The following is a 19,670-nucleotide window of genomic DNA, read 5'->3' as shown; positions in this document are numbered from 1 at the left end:
TACACCCTCAGAGGAACGGTGGGCACTGCGGGCAAGACGAGTGTTACGAGCCCATGGCCTTGCCGGCAGTACACAGGATGCCAAATCCTCCGAATATTGCCCGTTAAAGTACAGTACCTGTAAAAGAGAGAGAGAGTGAAGCAACATCTGCAGCAAATAGAAAGGGAAGAAAGGTTATCAACTAAAGGAGGAGAGTTAAATAAGACAAAATGCCTTTGATTCCACCCTATCTAACAGTTGGACAGAAGAAGAGCCACCCCAGATATGAGAGCAGTACTCCAAGTTAGGATGAATGAAACCCTTGTAAACTTGAAGCAACTGCTCAGGAGTGAAGTAGCTATAACATCTGTACAGCATTCCCAGTTTTTGGGAGGCAGCTTTAGCAATGTTGTGGATGTGTGGCTCCCATGGCATATTAGTGGAAATGCGTAGGCCTATCATATCTATTTTAGAACTTGGCAGAATGATTGCGTCCTGAAAAGTGATTGGTGGGAGATAGTCTAATTTGGAAAGTGTAATTAGTAAATACTGTACTGTACTGTGTTATATTACTACAGTATTGAATTTAACCAAATTTCTACCTCCCCATTCGGAGATGCTGCACAGATCTGCATTGATATATGAAATGATATTATCTCTAAAAACAGATCTAGTTCGAGAATTAGGGGGAAGGGGAAAATGTGAAGAAGTGTGAAGCGTAGAATCATCAGCGTAAGAACGGATAGAATTAGTTGTAGTGTGAAGTAAATCGTGGATAAAAAGAAGGAAGAGAGTATGTGAAAGAATAGAACCCTGTGGGACACCTCTGTTGGAAGAGAAAGAGCGAGAGATCGATCCCTCAACAGCAACTGCCATGGATCGGTTCTCAAGGAAGCTAGAAATTAGAGAACAAAGTGGGGGAGAGAAACCATAAGAAGGAAGTTTAAAAAGCAAAGACGTGCCATATCCTGTCAAATGCTTTGGACATGTCAAGGGCCACGACGAAAGTTTCCCCATAATCTCTAAGAGAGGATGACCAAAGATGGGTGCAGTAAGAGAGCAGATCACCAGTAGACCTTGCCTGGCGAAAGCCATACTGGTGATCCGACAAAAGAGAAAAGCGTTCAAGGTGACGGAGAAAATGAGAGTTCAAGATGGTTTAAAAAATCTTAGAGAGGGATGAAGTTAGGGCAATGGGGCAATAGTTAAAGGGATTGGAATGATCACCCTTCTTCGGGATGGGCTGAACGGAGGCATGCTTCCAAGAAGAAGGAAAAGTTTGGGTTTTGAGGCAAAGGTGAAAGAGGCGAGCAAGCACAGGGGCTAGAATTTCAGCACACTCCCTCAGAACACGAGGGTGTATTCCGTCTGTTCCATGCGCCGTACTCACATCCAACGTGGATAACACACCAGCAACCCTACGAATGGAGATTATAGGAAAGTGCATAGGTTCAGTAGGATGAGCAAAACATCTAAACATTCACAAATGAATGTAATGTCCAGGAAGGAACATGCACCAGCCTACCCCCATTCACTCTTGTGCCTCTTTGCATACATTCAACTCACTGGATAAGCTCTACTAATTGTGGACCTCTTGTAGTACCATTTAGTAATGTTAGATTTCATTTCCTACAGCTCAAGGATGTTTTCATGTACTGTAGCTTTATAGATTCAGTGTACTGGTATAAAGCATTGAAGTAGGTCAGGTTTATCTATGCATGTTTTCTCATGGTCCTTGATGCTTCCAAGCAAAAGTGGCTGGTTAACTTGTTACATTTCTTAACAATTTTGTGTTACATTCTTGACATGATTATATTTTCTGCATTTTGTGTGTTACACAAACGTGTACGGTATAGTGATGTGGGTTTTCTTCAACAGAAAATGATTTGTTTATACCACTGGTGCTGAACCAAAGACTAGAGTTCAGCAGACTAGCTCATGGATTATCATATTGTACCTGTTGACTCAAAGACTTTCAAAACAAGCACTAGATCAAGTTCATAGTTTGCTTTATAATCCTGATCAAACTGGGTGCCTTTCTATTTCTTCAGCATTTGAACTGATCTGATAAGACAGTGTTCTTGCCCCAAGAATGTAAGTGAGGGTTGTTCTGGAAACTTATCTCACTTTTACTCATCTCTTCTTGGGCATAAAATTAGATTTCTTACAATAAACCATTTTCCCACTCCACAGGCTGGGGTTGTGATGTTAATTCATTCTTCAACACTGGGATGGTCACTTTGTGAAACCAACTCAGGTTTCCATGAAATACTTGGAAACTTGACAAATATTATATCATACAGGGATAATAGATTTGCTTATTTTACTGTTGGCTGTTTTTCCAACATTGGAACCTAGTCGGGGTGTACATTTTTCATAAACCTTGCATATCAAACTGATTTCATGGGGCAAAAATTGGTGTGATATTTAAGTACCACATAAGTTGTATATATGTTGTAGATTGATTTATGCCTCAGCCATAAGTAAAATAGGCTGTGAGCAACAGTTTGTTCTGCCCACTATCTCTCTATGCCAACCAACAATCAACTCATACAGTTTTCCTTGAGTGAATTTGAAAATATCAGTTTTTACTTCTGTAGGGGTATTAGATGTGCTTATTGTAATACAATACAGTGAACCCTCACTTTACGCGGTCAATTGAACCCACGGCGGCCCGCGTAAAGTGAACAACATAACATATGGGATTAATTGAAATAGAGACCGAGCCGACCCCCAAACTCCACTTTTTCAGACACAATACCTACGTTGTAGTAAAATAACTTCTTAATTTTATGATGGTATGCACACACAATTAAAGAGAAATATCAATAATATTAGGTTTTTTTAACACTTACATTAGTAGAAAAGATGGCTGGGCACACGGGGATGGGGGGTTGGTTCTGAGGCAGAGGGCAGATTATTGGCCCTCACCTGTATCACTTGTATCAATTGTATCACTATCCACCACAGAGGCTTGCAGGGCCTCTTTGTCAAACCCCTCAAAGTCCATATAAGTCCATCCTCACTATCACTGACTTGGGCCGACTGTGGTGGGTGGCAGGTGAAGAACTCGGTAATGTTTTGATGACTGGGCGACCTTGTGCGCACCCTGCTCGCGCCGCTCTCCGCGTAAAAGGGTACACACACACTGCGGAAAGTGAGCATTCCGGTTTTGGCAGGGTATCGCGTAAACGTGGAAACGCGTAAAGTGAAACTGCGTAAAGTGGGGGTTTACTGTACAGTTATAAGATTTTATACCACTTTGGGGAATTTCCTTGACCCCTTCACTATGGTGTGCCTCTTTTATTGTTGTACAGTTCAAGTATTTGAGTATTCTGTTGCAGTTACTCAATTGTGGCTGTGCAATATATGTGTGTGAGTTTGTAAAGGAATTTACTATGATTTTTTGATACAGCACTAACAACATAACCATATCAAAGCCAACAGGTCATTACAGGAACACCCCAGTTACCACAAAGGATGCTTTCCTAAAACTCATTGTGAGTAACGAACTTGCAAATATTGGGGCAGTTTTCCTCAAAGAATCGATAAAATTAGGGGGGTGTGCATTCCCAGCCGGCAACTTTCGCCACATATTTATGCTCCTCATTATCTGAGGCTATTAGGGACCAGGATCGTATATATATTGTAGTACAGTACCAGTAAATGTGAGGAATGAATAAGAATTATATTAATACCTGTAAATACGAAATATAAAAATACTGCATTGCCTGTTGGCAATAGTTTCACTGCACACAGTATTGTACATAGGGAACTGAAGCAGCTAAGATCCCCACGCTGCTTCCTCCTCTCATGATCTGCACGTTAAGTCCTGTGCACGTAAATGTTTATTCCCTTTGTGTTTTTGACCTTATGATATACAGTAATATCTTGTATTTCACGAGTAATATAGACTGGAAAAATTGCACCAAATTCAAATTCGCCAAATGCAAATACAGGTATATAAACTAATGAGGAAAAAATAACACTATAGACTGGCCACTCTACATCAGCTTCTGATTTTCCCATTTATAACCTCCAAATGATACAAATTCTGCCTTTATTGACCTGATTGTGCTTTCCGGAAACTAGTTTTTAGGTCTTCCTCGAGTAACTTAATCACACTCTGCTTATCCTGCATCAAGTACTTGGCAAACTTAACGCCCTTATGATAGTCCCGCTTCTCCTTTTCCTTATTTGGCCCCTTAGGTGGGTCTGTCCCTCCCCCCAACAGCACCAGTAGGACCCCCGTAGAGGTAGAGGCCATTATCTTGACTCGACAGGTGGTGCACCACCCAAAAAAGCACACAATAACAGCCCGGGCGGTCGCTAGGATGGTGCGGGCCATAACACGATAGTTGCGTTCTTGAAAATCTCTTAAGTTCACCACCGGCAATTCGATCACCAGAACACTTCTTGGAAACATTCTTCTTACCTTGTTTTTCCGTATTTATCGCTAACTCAACATAATTGGAGAAAATAGCGAAAATCAAGGAGTAATCGACAGAAACCACGCGATTCAACTGATCACGTGATGTAAACAGAGAGCGCTGGTGTAAACCGTTATTAATCCTCACTAATAGCAGCTAAATTTGCAAAAAATAAAAATAAAATTTTTTTCAGAGTAACTCAAAAACACTTCACAAACAAAAGGCACACATCAATTGAACTTGTGATGTCGAACGTGAACTGTAAACATTGCATAACCCCGCGCCACGCTTAAAACGTTGAGGATGGAATTGCACTATAGCCAACATTCGTATGCAAAAGTTCGCGTTTTACAAACAGCGTTCCCCTATTCATCAATCGCGTTGCAACCAATTCACGTTGACAAAACCCGCGTTGTAGCAGAAATGACTAACTGGTCTGAGGGCTGTGATGTCATTCAGCTGGCTGGATCTCGCGAAATTCACAATATTTTACACCAAATATAAGTGTTACCGCCACAGTAAGATAAACTAGAAGAGATAGAGAAAGAGAGGGATAACCACAATATGATAAACTAGGCGAGAGAGAGAGAGAGAGGGTGAGAGAAGAGATATAGTGTTGACGACGAATTTGCTGACGAATTTGCTAAGGTGTTTTAATACGAAACAGATGGCCCTCGATGGTGTTATACCGATTTCTATAGGACAGACAACACGTTGGTTCAGACCTCTAGTGATCGTGAAGTATTAGAATCTTCTAAGAAACTCCAAATAACTTTAATAAGTATATTTATGTACTGTAATTTGATCATATTATACAAATTGTCTCCTGATGTATCAACAGTTGTAATATGTGAGTTATATTTAAGATGTTAACAGGCTATGTACTGTATATTGATTGTATTATTCATACTATGTGTCCTGAGATAACAGCATTTGTTGTAAGTGGATTGTTCTTTGACAGGTTTTGACCGAATTATATGGTATGAGTCAACGTAGAGGGTTTATTTCTCCAGCAACACACCAATAACGCCCAAAGTTAGGGGGTCGTCTAAACCACCAAGTATAAAATTCTTACCTCTTAAATATTGTGGTTTAGTGTGTCAAGAGTGGTGATGGAAACATAGTAAGCCACTCACAAGGTCTTACCACTAATTATTTTATACTGAAACTTACGTTTGGCAAGCTGGATTCAAATTAAGATTACCGGTATATTAAAATAATAAAAATGTATTATAAACCTGTCTAACATACAGTAAAAGAGAATTATACCCCTGTAATAAACACAGCTATCATCACACACCCCTCCCCATGCCCCCCCCCCTATTTGCCAGTGAGGAGAAAAGAAAGGGAAAGTGACCGCGAGATTGGGCTATTTTTAGCCGTTGAGGTGGTCAGTAATGCATATCGGTATATTTACTGATAATAATACTTACGGTATCTCCTATAAATAATTAATTTAAAATTTATTTTTTTACAAGGAATATTCAGTAAATGACTGCATTAATTCTTGAAACTACTGACAGTTAAATACAGACGCTTAAGTGACGTCACTAGTGTTTACACTACACCAGCTGGTAACATTTGATGCCATTACTTGAAGTGAATTGGCCTTATTTTAAGTAACTAACCATAAATAAATACAAAAAGTAAAAAAAAGATCAAAAGTGAGAAATAATATACTGTATGTATGTTGTGTTGTCAAAGTTAGAGGAACAATTCAAACTGCAATTGTGTGTAAATGAGGCAGAAAGTCAGGTCAGCGCTGAACCTGGGACTTGGTCACAATTTTCGTGATGCCATATGGCAGCAGGGTCTACCATTAGACAACACATTATGCTTCCAATATCTTACCAGGCGGTAGTATCTACCTGTTTGGTAGCTGCCTACTACCTACACAATTTTTAGTAATATTACTTTGATACATGATAAATTAGACAATGAAAATAAACATCAAATTTAATTACCAAGACGCTTCCTATTGGCAGCTGTAAGAAGAGGGGGAGATGGGCTATTTATAGCCCGTCTTTGTGTCTGAAGTGACCAGTACCCTAATTTACCTCAACATGTTTTCGCTTGCACTGACCGGGCAACCAGCTTTAGTATCAGTCCGCCAGTACATTAATCGGTTCTAGGGCTTAAATTCCTTACTATTTTTGTAAATATCAAGAAGTTTATACTATTCAATAATTTTAAAAGTTTAATATTCAATTTTTTAGTCATTTTAACAAGTATTGAACGAAATTGAAGGTAAAGTGACTAGTTTAATGCGCGGCATCCAGCCTCTTAACACAGCAAACAGGCGTCAGTCTCTCTCTGTTTTCACTGGAGGTAACATCTTGCTTGAGACTCTCTTCAACTAAATGCTTTTTTTCTGTTTCCAAGCAAATTATTGGTCATTTTGAAATATATTTTATATATTGACAATATATAATGCAGTGCAGCATTGATTTAAAGAAAATAATCTTGAATTAAACCAGAGAGCTAAAATTTTATGGGTGAAATGGCACCATGGGGTGACTTCTCTTCCACCCCAATGCCTTCTCTTCTTCCTTCTCCTCCACCCCCATTCTAAATCCCATCATCATCATCATCATCCAGGAGCCTTCTACATACACACCTCAAAGTAAGTGAACTTTTCTACCATTGTTGTTGAATTTAGGAAATTTTCGGTGAGCTGGAACCAATTACCCAAAAACCCATTGAAACAATGGTTTCAGTTAACGAACGACCTTCTGGAACGGATTGAGTTCGTTAACCGAGGGGCCACTGTATATATATATATATATATATATATATACAGTCGACCCTCGTTAATTCGGACTAATAGGAGGGGAAGGGTGTCCGTTTTAGCTGATTGTCCGAATTAACCGATTTAGGGGTTAATATTGCATTATATTTCAAATTCATTGTTTTCGTCACGATTTTATCCCACTTTCCACTGTAATACGTACGTCATTTCAGCAAAAATATTACATTTCTGTGAATGTATTATATCAAGCACAATATGAATAGAATGTCATTGTAATAACAGTACTTGTATTTTAACCGAAAACTATTAAAAAAACGAGTAACATCTCAAGAACATCGGAAGGTTAGGTAAAGTCTTTTGTTTTCGTCATGTATTTTATCCTATTTTACATTGAAATACATCACGTTTCAGCAAAACTACTATTTATTTCCGAGAATATATTCATTCAGGCGCAGTTTAGGTAAAATATTCGTGTGATGTAACAGTTTTTTAACTGAAAACGATTCGAAAAACACGTGTACCATCTAGCTGATACTCAACAGCTGGTGGTGCGTCATGCGTCGTTGTAAACAATAGGAGATTGAATTAGATTACCGGGTATTATATTAAGTGTGAAATATCGAAAAGGTTTTTATTACCGGTATTTTTTGTAGATCAATGAGAACTGTGATACCGTATATGATATGAAAAGTTAGCCTGTGCTAAGAACTTCAACATAGACTACTGAAAATGCGTTTTAAGGTAATTTAGCCTATTGTAAGTTGGTGAGCTTCATTTGCTGAAGGAACTGCACAACTTTTCATTACTAATTGGTACATATTTTACGTTTCCATTGTTTACTGGCAGTAAATGGCAAATATTTTTCATGTCTGAAGCTAAAAGTTGCATCCCCCCCCACACTAGTGGTGGAGATGTTATATTTAACCAAAAAGACGCTGGTGTTTTATCCCAGCAGTGGGTGGACCAGCATTTTAGCTTAAGGTCCGCATAGGTAATATTCCGACAAATCTAAAAAATAAAAAAATAAATAAAAAAAAAAATAAATAAAAAAAAAGTTCAGATTTTGTCCGAATTATCCGAAATCCGGATTAAAGGGGTCCGAATTAACGAGGGTCGACTGTATATACACACCCCCTGTATATACAGTCTCTCCTCAACTTATGACGGGGTTCCGTCCCGACGACCAGGTCGTAAGTCGAAAAGGCGAAAATAATACATAGAAATTCTAAAATGAAATACAGTACAGTAAAACTAATCAATACAGTATTACCCCGCCTAACGCGGTTTCACTTAACGCGTTTTATCATATACGCGGTGCCTCGCCAGAGCTGAACTTTCACTTAACACGGATTTTTTCCACATATACGAGGTGAGTGTCCGGCTCGAGACGCTATTTTTAGATTTGCCCCACCCTGCCTGACTGCCTGTTTTAGCTCATAAAATTCATACAAATTACCCGGCCAGAATATAATTTACATTGCTGGAATTCTTATAATTTGGTGATCATTTTGAATATAAACATCATATTTTTGCATTAGACATACAAATTTTAGATAAAAATTTTTCTCAAATTAACTATGTTATCTTTTGTGCAAAATATATGACATTTATCTTCAAAATATTCCTGGTCTTACAAGGAATCCAGCAATGTCAATTATATTATCCTAACTTTAGTTTGAGGTATTATTTATTAAAATTTAGTGGTTATCCCACACATCTCCTTGGGCCGGTTGGTGGGGGGTGGGGGGGAGGGAGGGACTGACCGACCATCTGTTACCCTGTGAAGAATTATTTTTTTTTTTATTAACTGAAGATATTTGTTTTAGCTCATAAAATTCATACAAATTATCCGGTCTGAATATAATTTACATTGCTGGAATTCTTATAATCTGATGATCATTTTGAATATAAACATCATATTTTTGCATTAGACATACAAATTTTAGATAAAATTTTTTCTCAAATTAACTATGTTATCTTTTGTGCAAAATATATGACATTTATATTCAAAATATTCCTGGTCTTACAAGGAATCCAGCAATATCAATTGTATTATCCTAACTTTAGTTTGAGGTATTATTTATTAAAATTTAGTGGTTTTCCCCCAAAAATTTCTCTGAGAGGGAAGAGCCAGGGAGTGTAGTGTGAGAGGGGGAGGGAGTTGAGTCCATTATTTGAATGGACATTAACTTGGCGACTGTATTTCTCTTAAGTATTAATTGTGTGCATGTACCATCATAAAATTAAGATGTTATTTTTACTACAACATAGGTATGTGCCTTCAAAAAGTGGAGTTTGGGGGTCAGGCCGGTTTCTATTGGAATTAATCCCATATGTTCTGTTGTTCACTTAACGCGGATTTCACTTAACGCGGGACCCTCTGGGTTCAATTGACCGCGTTAAGTGGGGTACAACTGTAATGAAAAATGAATAAATTGTTACTGTGCACTTACCTTTAATGTAGTCAGCTGAATGCACACAGGGCCTCAATAATTTTTTAATTAAGCATGGAGACTACATTAATTGGATGAAGCAGAGGAGAGACTGTATATACAGCTCCTCCCTGACTTACGACCTACTCGACTTACAACCACTCGGACACATGATCGCCTCAGTTGTACCAAAATTGTGTCAAATTATGTATTTTCGAGTCCCAACGTTAGTGATTGCACTGTGTACTGACAATTTTCGTTTGTAATTCTCTTTAAAAGGCTGGCAAGCTTAAAAGTAAGAGTTTTGTTGTCTGAGAAGAAAAAGAGACACCCATTTTAGATTTTCTAAGTATTATTTTCGACTTACGACCTGGATTTGGCTCCCTTATCCAGCCGTAAGTCGGGGAGGAGGTGTGTGCGTGCATGCGTGCTGATAACCATAACAAAACACAAAGTTCCCAAGCACTTTCGTGTAATTCACATCATCAGGGGTGAGTACAGTCTGTACTCACCCCTGAAGATGTGAACGATTGTGTACAAATGGAATTTTTTTTTTTTTTTTAAACATATATCTATCCACAATTATGAGTTGAAAAATAACATGAACACAACTTGACTTGGTAGGTTTATATAACTACAAGGACGGTCTGCAGGTAACTTGACGATATGCCAAGTCCACATATATGTTCACTTAACACTTGTACACACCCTTGCTCTTCATTTTTCTTATTTTATAGCAACATGCCATTTCCACGGACATTATTTTTCTAATTTGCTTTGCGAATAAGCGGGCAATGCTTTGCGAACATCGAATATGGAGGTTAAAATCTCAATTGCAAATAGCGAGGCATTCCTGTACTTATTAATTCATGATTGGCTTCTATTTGCACATTGCTGGTATGGCTCAAATTTTACTCGGCACAGGAGAACCCCTGTACCCAAACTGTTTACCCCTTGTGTATGAGGTTGCAAATATCGAAGTATTCCTGTAAGTAGTAATTCATTATTAGTTCCTGAATAAAATTATCTGGTGTTAGCTAATTAAAATATTAAAAGTGGCACCCAGTAGTGAAGGAGTTAATGTCTTTTTACTACAATTTCTTTGACATAATATAACAGCATTTGTCTTCATTTCGCAGGAGCAGCATTTGGAGCCCGCAACATGGCTGTGCAAGGAAAGCAGATCTGTGTTGGCTTATGGGACACAGCTGGCAGTGAGCGATATGAAGCAATGAGTCGTATATATTACAGGGATGCAAAGGCTGCTGTCATTTGTTATGATATAACAAATGCAGAAAGGTAAGTTATGGCATATTGGATACATTTTACATTATAATCACTTTCTCTCTTATATATATATATATATATATATATATATATATATATATATATATATATATATATATATATATATATATATATATATATATATATATATATATATATATATATATATATATATATACATACATACATACATACATACATACATACATACATACATATACATACATACAGTCGACCCTCGTTAAAACGGACTAATAGGGGGGGGGAAGGGTGTCCGTTTTAGCCGATTGTCCGAATTAACCAATTTAGGGGTTAATATTGCATTATACAGCTATGTGTATGTTTATTTGAGTGCCCCGTCATAGGAGTCCGTTTTCTCTCACTTCAGCACTCCTGAGTCGTCCGTTTTCTCTTAATCTTAGAGTGCACCAGAGACTGTTATGCCTTAGTAGTGACACAGAATTTGATATTGCAACTGGGGTTGCAATTGTTGAGGCAACTTAGGTATGTCTGATTACAGTTGGAATATTCAAGATCCATTGTGAGTGGTGTTTAAAGCTTCAACTGTCTTTATGGTTGGTAAAACTTGTCAAGTCTGTCAGTCTGAATGGCATGTGTGAGGCCTTGTGTTTGTACAACCGCTAAATATATAAATATATAATGTTATGATAATTCTCAGAAACACATAGGCATAACGAGGTTTATTACAAAGTGATGAAAAGGATACTGTAAAGTGGGTAGTCCACAAAACATGTAGCCATGTCTCTTTATTTGAGTGCCCCGTCATAGGAGTCCATTTTCTCTCACTTCAGGACGCCTGAGTAATCCGTTTTCTCTTAATCTTGGAGTGCACCAGGGACTTTGTTATTTCTTAGTAGTGACACAGAATTTGAAATTGCAACCCCAATTGCAACTGGGACAATCCCAGAACCAGAAATTTGATATGGACAGTTCAGATTTCGTCCGATATATCCGAAATCCGGATTAAAGGGGTCCGAATTAACGAGGGTCGACTGTATGTATATATATATATATATATATATATATATATATATATATATATATATATATATATATATATATATATATATATATATATATATATATATATATACTGTATTTATATGCGCCGGTTAACGTCCACCTGAACAACGTCCGATCGCATATACGTCCATGCCCCTCCCCCACCCAAAAAAATTCTGTGCTGGACCACCACTTCACGACCCCCTCATGGAGACACGATGATCCTCCCCATACTGGCCAGATATTATGTGTTAAAGGAATATGTGCTTCCTTCCTTAGGCTTTTTTTAAGAAGCATTTGCCTCCAGGTGTAATGTTAACCTACATCTATTGAGGATAAAATCTTTCACCTACAAATTGACAATAACACATTTTCTGTAATCAGACATATCTAGTTGCCCCAACAATTGCAACCCCAGTTGCAATTGGGGTTACAGTTTCAAATTCTGTGTCATTACTAAGAAATAACGAAGTCTCTGGTGCACTCTAAGATTAAGAGAGAAAACGGAGGACTCAGGCATCCTGAGCGAGAGGAAACGGACTTCTATGATGGGGGACACAAGCACTCACACGTGCCACTCGTACTGACAGACTTGACACTCACTTACTTGACAAGTTTTACTAACCATTAGTTGTGTACGTTATCTAGTGAATTTAGTCAATATTGTACAAGTACAAGTACACTGCAATACAGTGGTCCCTTGGTTAACAATGGACCTAAGTGCAAACCTGTACTGTACATGTACTAAAATTGTTATGTCTATTCCAAATACAGATTGTTTATACAGGTATTCAAATAAATCACTATCTTACAAGAATCCCTGCAATGTAAGTTATATTCACCCAGGTCGTTTGGGTGGCAAATTATGAGAAGAGCTTAGTCACTCTTAAGGAATGATAAATAAACACGCAGGCCTTCAGCGGCAACTGTCAAATCATATCTCAAATAAATAAACAAACACCAGACACTCTGTCATCTCACCTCCCACTTGCCCCCTGCTCCCCCCCTCTTCCCACGCTCGCTGGCTACCTCCCTCCTTGTGTTCCTAGACAAAAGATTGGTGATAACTTTATGCCTTAAGGTGTTTATTTTATATAATATCTCAGACTAAAGTTAGGATAATATAATTTGCATTGCTGAAATCCTTGCAAGACAGAGATTAATTCGAATATAAACGTCATATATTTTGCTCGAGATAAAAATTGTAGCACATTAGTTTACAATACTGTAGTACATTTTATAATATAAAGTTTTTCAACTGTATTTTTGGGTAGATTTACATAAATTTCTTCATTTATTTTCATCCATTTACATGCACACACCATACTAAAAGAAACGTAAAAGGAATACTGTAAATGACTTTAGTGCAAAGCTGGAGTTCACATGTACTAATTTGATTACGGTACTAAAATTGTTATGTCTAGTGCGAATTACAACATGTTTATATTCAAATAAATCAGTATCTTACAAGAATTCCAGCTATGTTAATTATATTCTCCTAAGTCATATCACTGGCATTTTAAAATGAGAGAAGCTTAGTAGGACTGTTAATTAAACACACAGAGACCTTCGCCTCAAACTTATCACCTCAACCCCCCCCCAACCCCTCGCTGGGTGGCGGAGCCGTCAGTCCCCCCCACCCCCCAGCCAGGCTTTTAGGCTTACAGTTTTTATCTTATATAATATCTCAGACTAAAGTTAGGAGATTATAATTTGCATTGCTGGAATCCTTGCAAGACAGCCAATAATTTGAATATAAACGTCATATATTTTGCTCAAGAGATAAAAATTGTTGTACATTAGTGTACAGTACTGTAGTACATTTTATAAAAAAGTTTTTCAACTGTATTTTTGGGTAGATTTACATAGATTTCTTCATTTATTTTCATCCATTTACATGCACACACCATACTAAAAGAAACGTAATAGAAATAAATGACCTTAGTGCAAAGCTGGAGTGCACATGTACTAATTTGATTACGGTACTAAAATTGTTTTGTCTAGTGCAAATTATAGCATGTTTATATTCAAATTAATCAGTATGTTACAAGAATCCCAGCTATGTTAATTATATTCACCCAGGTCATTTCACTGGCTTTTTATAAGAGAGAAGCTTAGTCACCTAAGAACTGATAAATATACACGCGTTAGACCTGGGCCTGTGCCAACTGTCAAACATACTACCTCCCCTCCCCCCACGCCCCCTCGCTCGCTCCCACCCTCTCTCTCCCCCATCTGCTCGGCGTTGCTGGAATCCTTGTAAAACAGTGAATAATTTTAATATAAACGTCATGTATTTTGCACAAGAGATAAAAATTAATCACCTGTATCACATTACAGTAGTGATTTAAGAGTAAAAGTGTATATGTACGTATATAGTATTCCACATACACGTAAGTATAAATACAAAGTTTCTGTGATGATCAGACAACGTCCATTTCGGTTAACGTCATGTTTCCAAGGACGTACCCAGGACGTTAACCGACGCATGACTGTGTATATATATATATATATATATATATATATATATATATATATATATATATATATATATATATATATATATATATATATATATATATATATATATATATATATATATATATATATACCTACACCCCGACTTACGACTACGTGGACTTACGACCGTCGGGACTTACGACCGCCTCAGATATAGATAAAAAATAAATAAATAAAATAAAAAATAAATTTTTTTTTTTAAATGACACGCATTTTCTATACCGAAACGTTTCCAGTTAATGTAGTCTCCATGTATAATTAGAAAATTATGGGGGCCCCATGTGCATTCAGCTGACTACATTAAAGGTTAAGTGCTCAGTCACACTGTATCCATTCCTTATTATTTATTACTTTCACTGTACTGTATCCATTCATCATTATTCATCACTTTTACTGTACTGTATTTCATTGTGGATTTTTTATTAAAATAAATATATATATATATATATATATATATATATATATATATATATATATATATATATATATATATATATATATATATATATATATATATATATATATATATATATATATATATATACCGGGTTGACTATCAAAAATCCGGCAACCTCGGGACCTGAGGAGTGCCGGATTTTCGAAAATGCCGGAACACTGATGGTTATATTTGCTGTATAAGTTTAACAGAAAATGACTACCTGTACAGTCCTTTAAACAAAGAAAATTAAACACTAAATGAAAAACAAATGAAATTTTATTATATATATACAGTAGTACCCCGATTTACGCGGTCAATTGAACCCACAGGGTACCGCGGAAAGTGAAAACCGCGTAAAGTGAACAACAGAACAATGGGATTAATTCCAATAGAGACTGGCCCGACCCCAAACTCCACTTTTTCCGACACAATACCTATGTTGTAGTAAAAATAACATCTAAATTTTATGATGGTATGCTCACACAATTAATATTTAAGAGAAATACAGTCGCCAGGTTAATGTCCATTCAAATAATGGACTCAAATCCCATCCCCCCTCCTCTTTCCAGCTCACTGGCCCCTACCTCTCTGAGAAATGATTGGGTGAAACACTAGATTTTAACGTTTAGTAATAAATAATACCTCAGACTAAAGTTAGGATAATATAATTGACATTTCTGGATTCCCTGCAGGTCAGGGAATATTTTGAATGTAAACTTCATATATTTTGCACAAAAGATAAAATACTTGCTTTGTGTAAACCAAATTATTACATTAGATCTAAAATTTGTATGTCTAATGCAAAATCCATGATGTTCATATTCAAAATGATCATCATATTGTAAGAATTCCAGCAATGTAAATTATATTCTGGTCGATTAATTTGTATGAATTTTATGAGCTAAAACAAATATCTTCAGTTAATAAAAAAAAAATGTTCTTCACGACACCATCTGTCAATCAAAGTACCCCAACTTGCCTCCCCCCCTCCTCACACTCACGCCAGCTGGGTCGGTCGGTCCCAACCCTCCCCCCCCAGCCCCCACCTTCACTCCGTACCAGAGAAATGTTGGGTGAAAAAACTAGATTTTAACTTTTAGGAATAAATAATACCTCAGACTAAAGTTAGGATAATATAATTGACATTTCTGGATTCCTTGCAGGTCAGGGAATATTTTGAATGTAAACTTCATATATTTTGCACAAAAGATAAAATATTTGCTTTGTGTAAACCAAATTATTACATTAGATCTAAAATTTGTATGTCTAATGCAAAATCCGTGATGTTTATATTCAAAATGATCATCATATTGTAAGAATTCCAGCAATGTAAATTATATTCTGGCCGGGTAATTTGCATGAATTTTATGAGCTAAATAAAAAAAAAAAACAATTATACTTCACCGCGTACAGTGAACCCTCACTTTACGCGGTTAATTCAACCCACGGCGGCCCGCGTAAAGTGAGAAACGCGTAAAGTGAACAACATAACATATGGGATTAATTGAAATAGAGACCGGGCCGACCCCCAAACTCCACTTTTTCCCGACACAATACGTACGTTTTAATAAAAATAACATGTTAACTTTATGCTGGTATTCACCCACACATAATATAGAAGGGAACAGTCAATAAACTGAAGGTTAGGTTAGAAAAAAACAAGGTTGGGGTTAACACTTACGTTAGTAGAAGAGATGGGTCGGCGTACTGGAATAGAGGCTGGTTCCGAGAAAAAAGGGCAGGCTACTGGCCCTCAGGTGAGTCTTCATCGGTGTCATCCACACTTACCAGTGCCTCCCTGACAAATCCCTCAAAGTCATCATCACTGTCTCTGCCTCTGTCACTATCACTGGCTTGGGCTGGCTGTGGTGGGTTGCGGGCGAAGAACTCTGTTATGCATTGCTGACGGCTGGTGTTTATGTTGTCGTGATAAACCTTGATGTAGGGCTCCATAGTCTGCAACAGCTGGGTAGTGAAGATTTCATACCTGTTTGCGTCAGGGTCGTCGGAAAGGAGGAGCTTGGCTATCTCGATACACTCGATGTCACCCATAACATTACTATGGGATAAGAGGCGTTCTTCTTGGGATGACGCACCACCTGCCTCTTCACTGACGTCATCATCATCTACCATGTCGTCGGTAGTCACATCAGGATCCCTTATCACCTCCAGGATGTCGTCGTTGGTGGTCTCGGAGAAGCCTGCAGCTGTAACACTGCGCAGCTTCTCTGGCAAGGTCCACTGCTACTGCAACAGTCTGAACCTCACCAGTCACAGATTGACTCTGCCTAACTCCCGGAATGCCTTGCAACACATGTCTCCATGCGTTACGAACAGTTGCTACAGACAGCTGATCCCATGCCTCCACCAAGAAGTCCACAGCTTTCTTGACGTTGAATATTCTCCAGAATTGTTTTAAAAGTACTTCTTGCTCTGCCAACTGTTGATCCTCGTCGTCTTCGCTCTTGCTATCGGTGTTGGTGTCACTCAGGTTACTCAACTCTTCCCTGGTGTTGGTGTAGTCGTTCAGGAGCTAGAATTTTTTAGTAGAGAATGCAGCTTTTACATTACAGATTAACTCTTGGTCCATGGGCTGTAATATAGACATAGTGTTGGGAGGAAGGAAGACCACTTTTACGTTGGGGTGACGATCTAACAGTAGGGGCGAGTGTCCTGGTGCGTTGTCCAGCAGCAACAAAATCTTGAATGGCACATTCTGTTGCTCACAGAATTTCTTCACATCGGGAACGAAACAGTCATCAAACCAGGAGAGGGACAGTGTAGAGAACATCCATGCCTTACGTGCGGTCAGCCAGTGGACATTTAGCTTGGTCATGTCCATGCTCTTGTAGGCGTGCGGCTTGCATGCTGTGTGGATCACCGATAACTTGAGCTTACAGGTACCGGAGGCATTAGTGGTAAACAGGACAGTGATGCGTTCCTTCTGCAACTTCCGGCCCCGACACTTGCTGGCATTCTTCACAGCGAAGGTCTTGGAAGGTAGTTTTTTTCCAAAAAAACCAGATTCGTCCATGTTAAACACCTGGTCGTCGGTGTACTGTCTTTCCTCCATAATCTCACGTAAAAATGGAGGAAATTCCCTTGCCGCAACACAGTCAGCACTAGCTTCTTCACCACCAATGTTGATATTGGTGATCTTGTTTCTCTTCTTAAACCTCTGTAACCACCCAGAGGAAGCATTAAAGGGTTTGGGCTCTGTAATTCCCATCTTTCGTGACACTGCAGCATACAGTTCACGTGTGTACTCCTTAACTGAGCGCGTGTCCACCGCCTTGTTCCGTCGCGCCTGATGCACCAAGTAGCTCACAAGTAATTTTTCCGTCTTGAGAAGCACCTGGTTGTGGAAATACTTGATCATAGAAGCACCTGTAGACTTTGTGATGTTCATGTGCTCCTTTATCTTGGCTGCATCCTTCTTTATCGTCTGTATCATAGATTCGTTCACACCATGCTGGCGCTCCAAATCAACCTGTCTTGTTCCTTTCTCCAATTCTTGGATGATCTTGTACTTCACCTCGTAGCTTAAGGAACGTCGTGTCTTCTTTTGCTTAGGGCGGCTGGGTCCAGGTAAGGAAAGGTTTCTCTCTGGGGGCGTTGGTCCGGCGGAAGTCATTTTACAGAACAATGGATGCACGTTTACACGGTGTGGCCTGGAGGGATGAAACTGCCGCGGCTAGGTCAAGCGTCGTCTTTCCTCCCTCCCTCCCTCCCGCGGGTGGACACATCATATTACTTTAAACCAATCACAGCTAGCAGCGGAGGGAGGTAAGGATGTATGGCCCAATTACAGTCCGATACGTCATATGACTTCACTGATAACGCAACAAAGACACACACTGCGCAACCTACTCGCGCCGCTTACACAACATGGCGGGAGGTTTGGATCCAAAAATGGCGCGGCTCGCCAGCTGCTCTCCGCGTAAAGGGGTACACGCACCGCGGAATGTGAGCATTCCGGTTTTGGCAGGGTACCGCGTAAACGTGGAAAAGCGTAATGTGGGACCGCGTAAAGCGAGGGTTGACTGTATATGAGTAGATGCACCGCGGAAAGTGAAAGTCCGGTTCTGGCAAGGTACCGCGTAAATGAGAAATCGCGGAAAGTGAAACCGTGTAAAGCGAGGTAATACTGTATATATATATAAAGGAGAATTGTAGGAGTGTTTCTGACTTTATGCAGTTTTGGCTTTACTTTGTATGTACTTTTCTGTGAGCTGGAACCACTGTACTAAGAATCTGAACTTTGGTGATTGGGTTTAGTTATTGTAGTAATCTCGCATTTAGTCCTTTTACCATACCCTACCCTGGGGTAAGTTTATTTCTCCAGGATTAAAGGATAGTTTGGTTCGTGAGAAATGATTGAATGTTATTATAATTTATCACATTTCCCAATCACTAACACGTAATATTTGCAATATTTCGTGGAGACATATCCTCGATGTTTTGTAGGCATATGCAGTAAACTCCCCGAGTACCGGACACCTGAGTAATAACACATCAGAAAATCAACATGAATCTTGGAAAAAATTATTTAAAATTTTGAAAAAAATATTTTGGCATATTGTGGGTCATTGTTATTGTTGTGGTGCGATACGGCTTGGTCTACATGGTTGTGCCAGCCCAGCCTGCATCACAACAATACATAAGAATGAAGGATTGGAACTTAATCCCTTTTATTCATTATTAAATCAGCCTATAATTTGAAAAATACTTGGTATAATCTTAGATATAATTTGTAGCAAGACAACACCAACTATTTCTTGGCTGTGACCACCACCACAATAGCTGGTGCT

General features: G+C 38.5%; 1 protein-coding gene across 2 annotated transcripts in view; it reads left to right on the top strand.

Annotated features, from left to right (window-relative positions):
• LOC121863408 (ras-related protein Rab-24-like) overlaps positions 1-19,670 on the top strand; it is a 39,216-nt gene that overhangs the window by 8,200 nt on the left and 11,346 nt on the right. For both annotated transcript variants that reach the window (XM_042362036.1, XM_042362035.1), the window contains one exon: positions 10,730-10,889. In XM_042362036.1, the coding sequence (XP_042217970.1) occupies positions 10,730-10,889 (160 nt within the window). The remainder of the gene's footprint in view (positions 1-10,729; positions 10,890-19,670) is intronic.

This window comes from Homarus americanus, unplaced genomic scaffold (assembly GCF_018991925.1).
Source record: "Homarus americanus isolate GMGI-L3 unplaced genomic scaffold, GMGI_Hamer_2.0 scaffold19518, whole genome shotgun sequence".
In the NCBI taxonomy this organism is placed as follows: domain Eukaryota; kingdom Metazoa; phylum Arthropoda; class Malacostraca; order Decapoda; family Nephropidae; genus Homarus; species Homarus americanus.
Note: the sequence above shows the minus strand (reverse complement) of the source record. Positions and strands in the feature narration are given on the sequence as shown.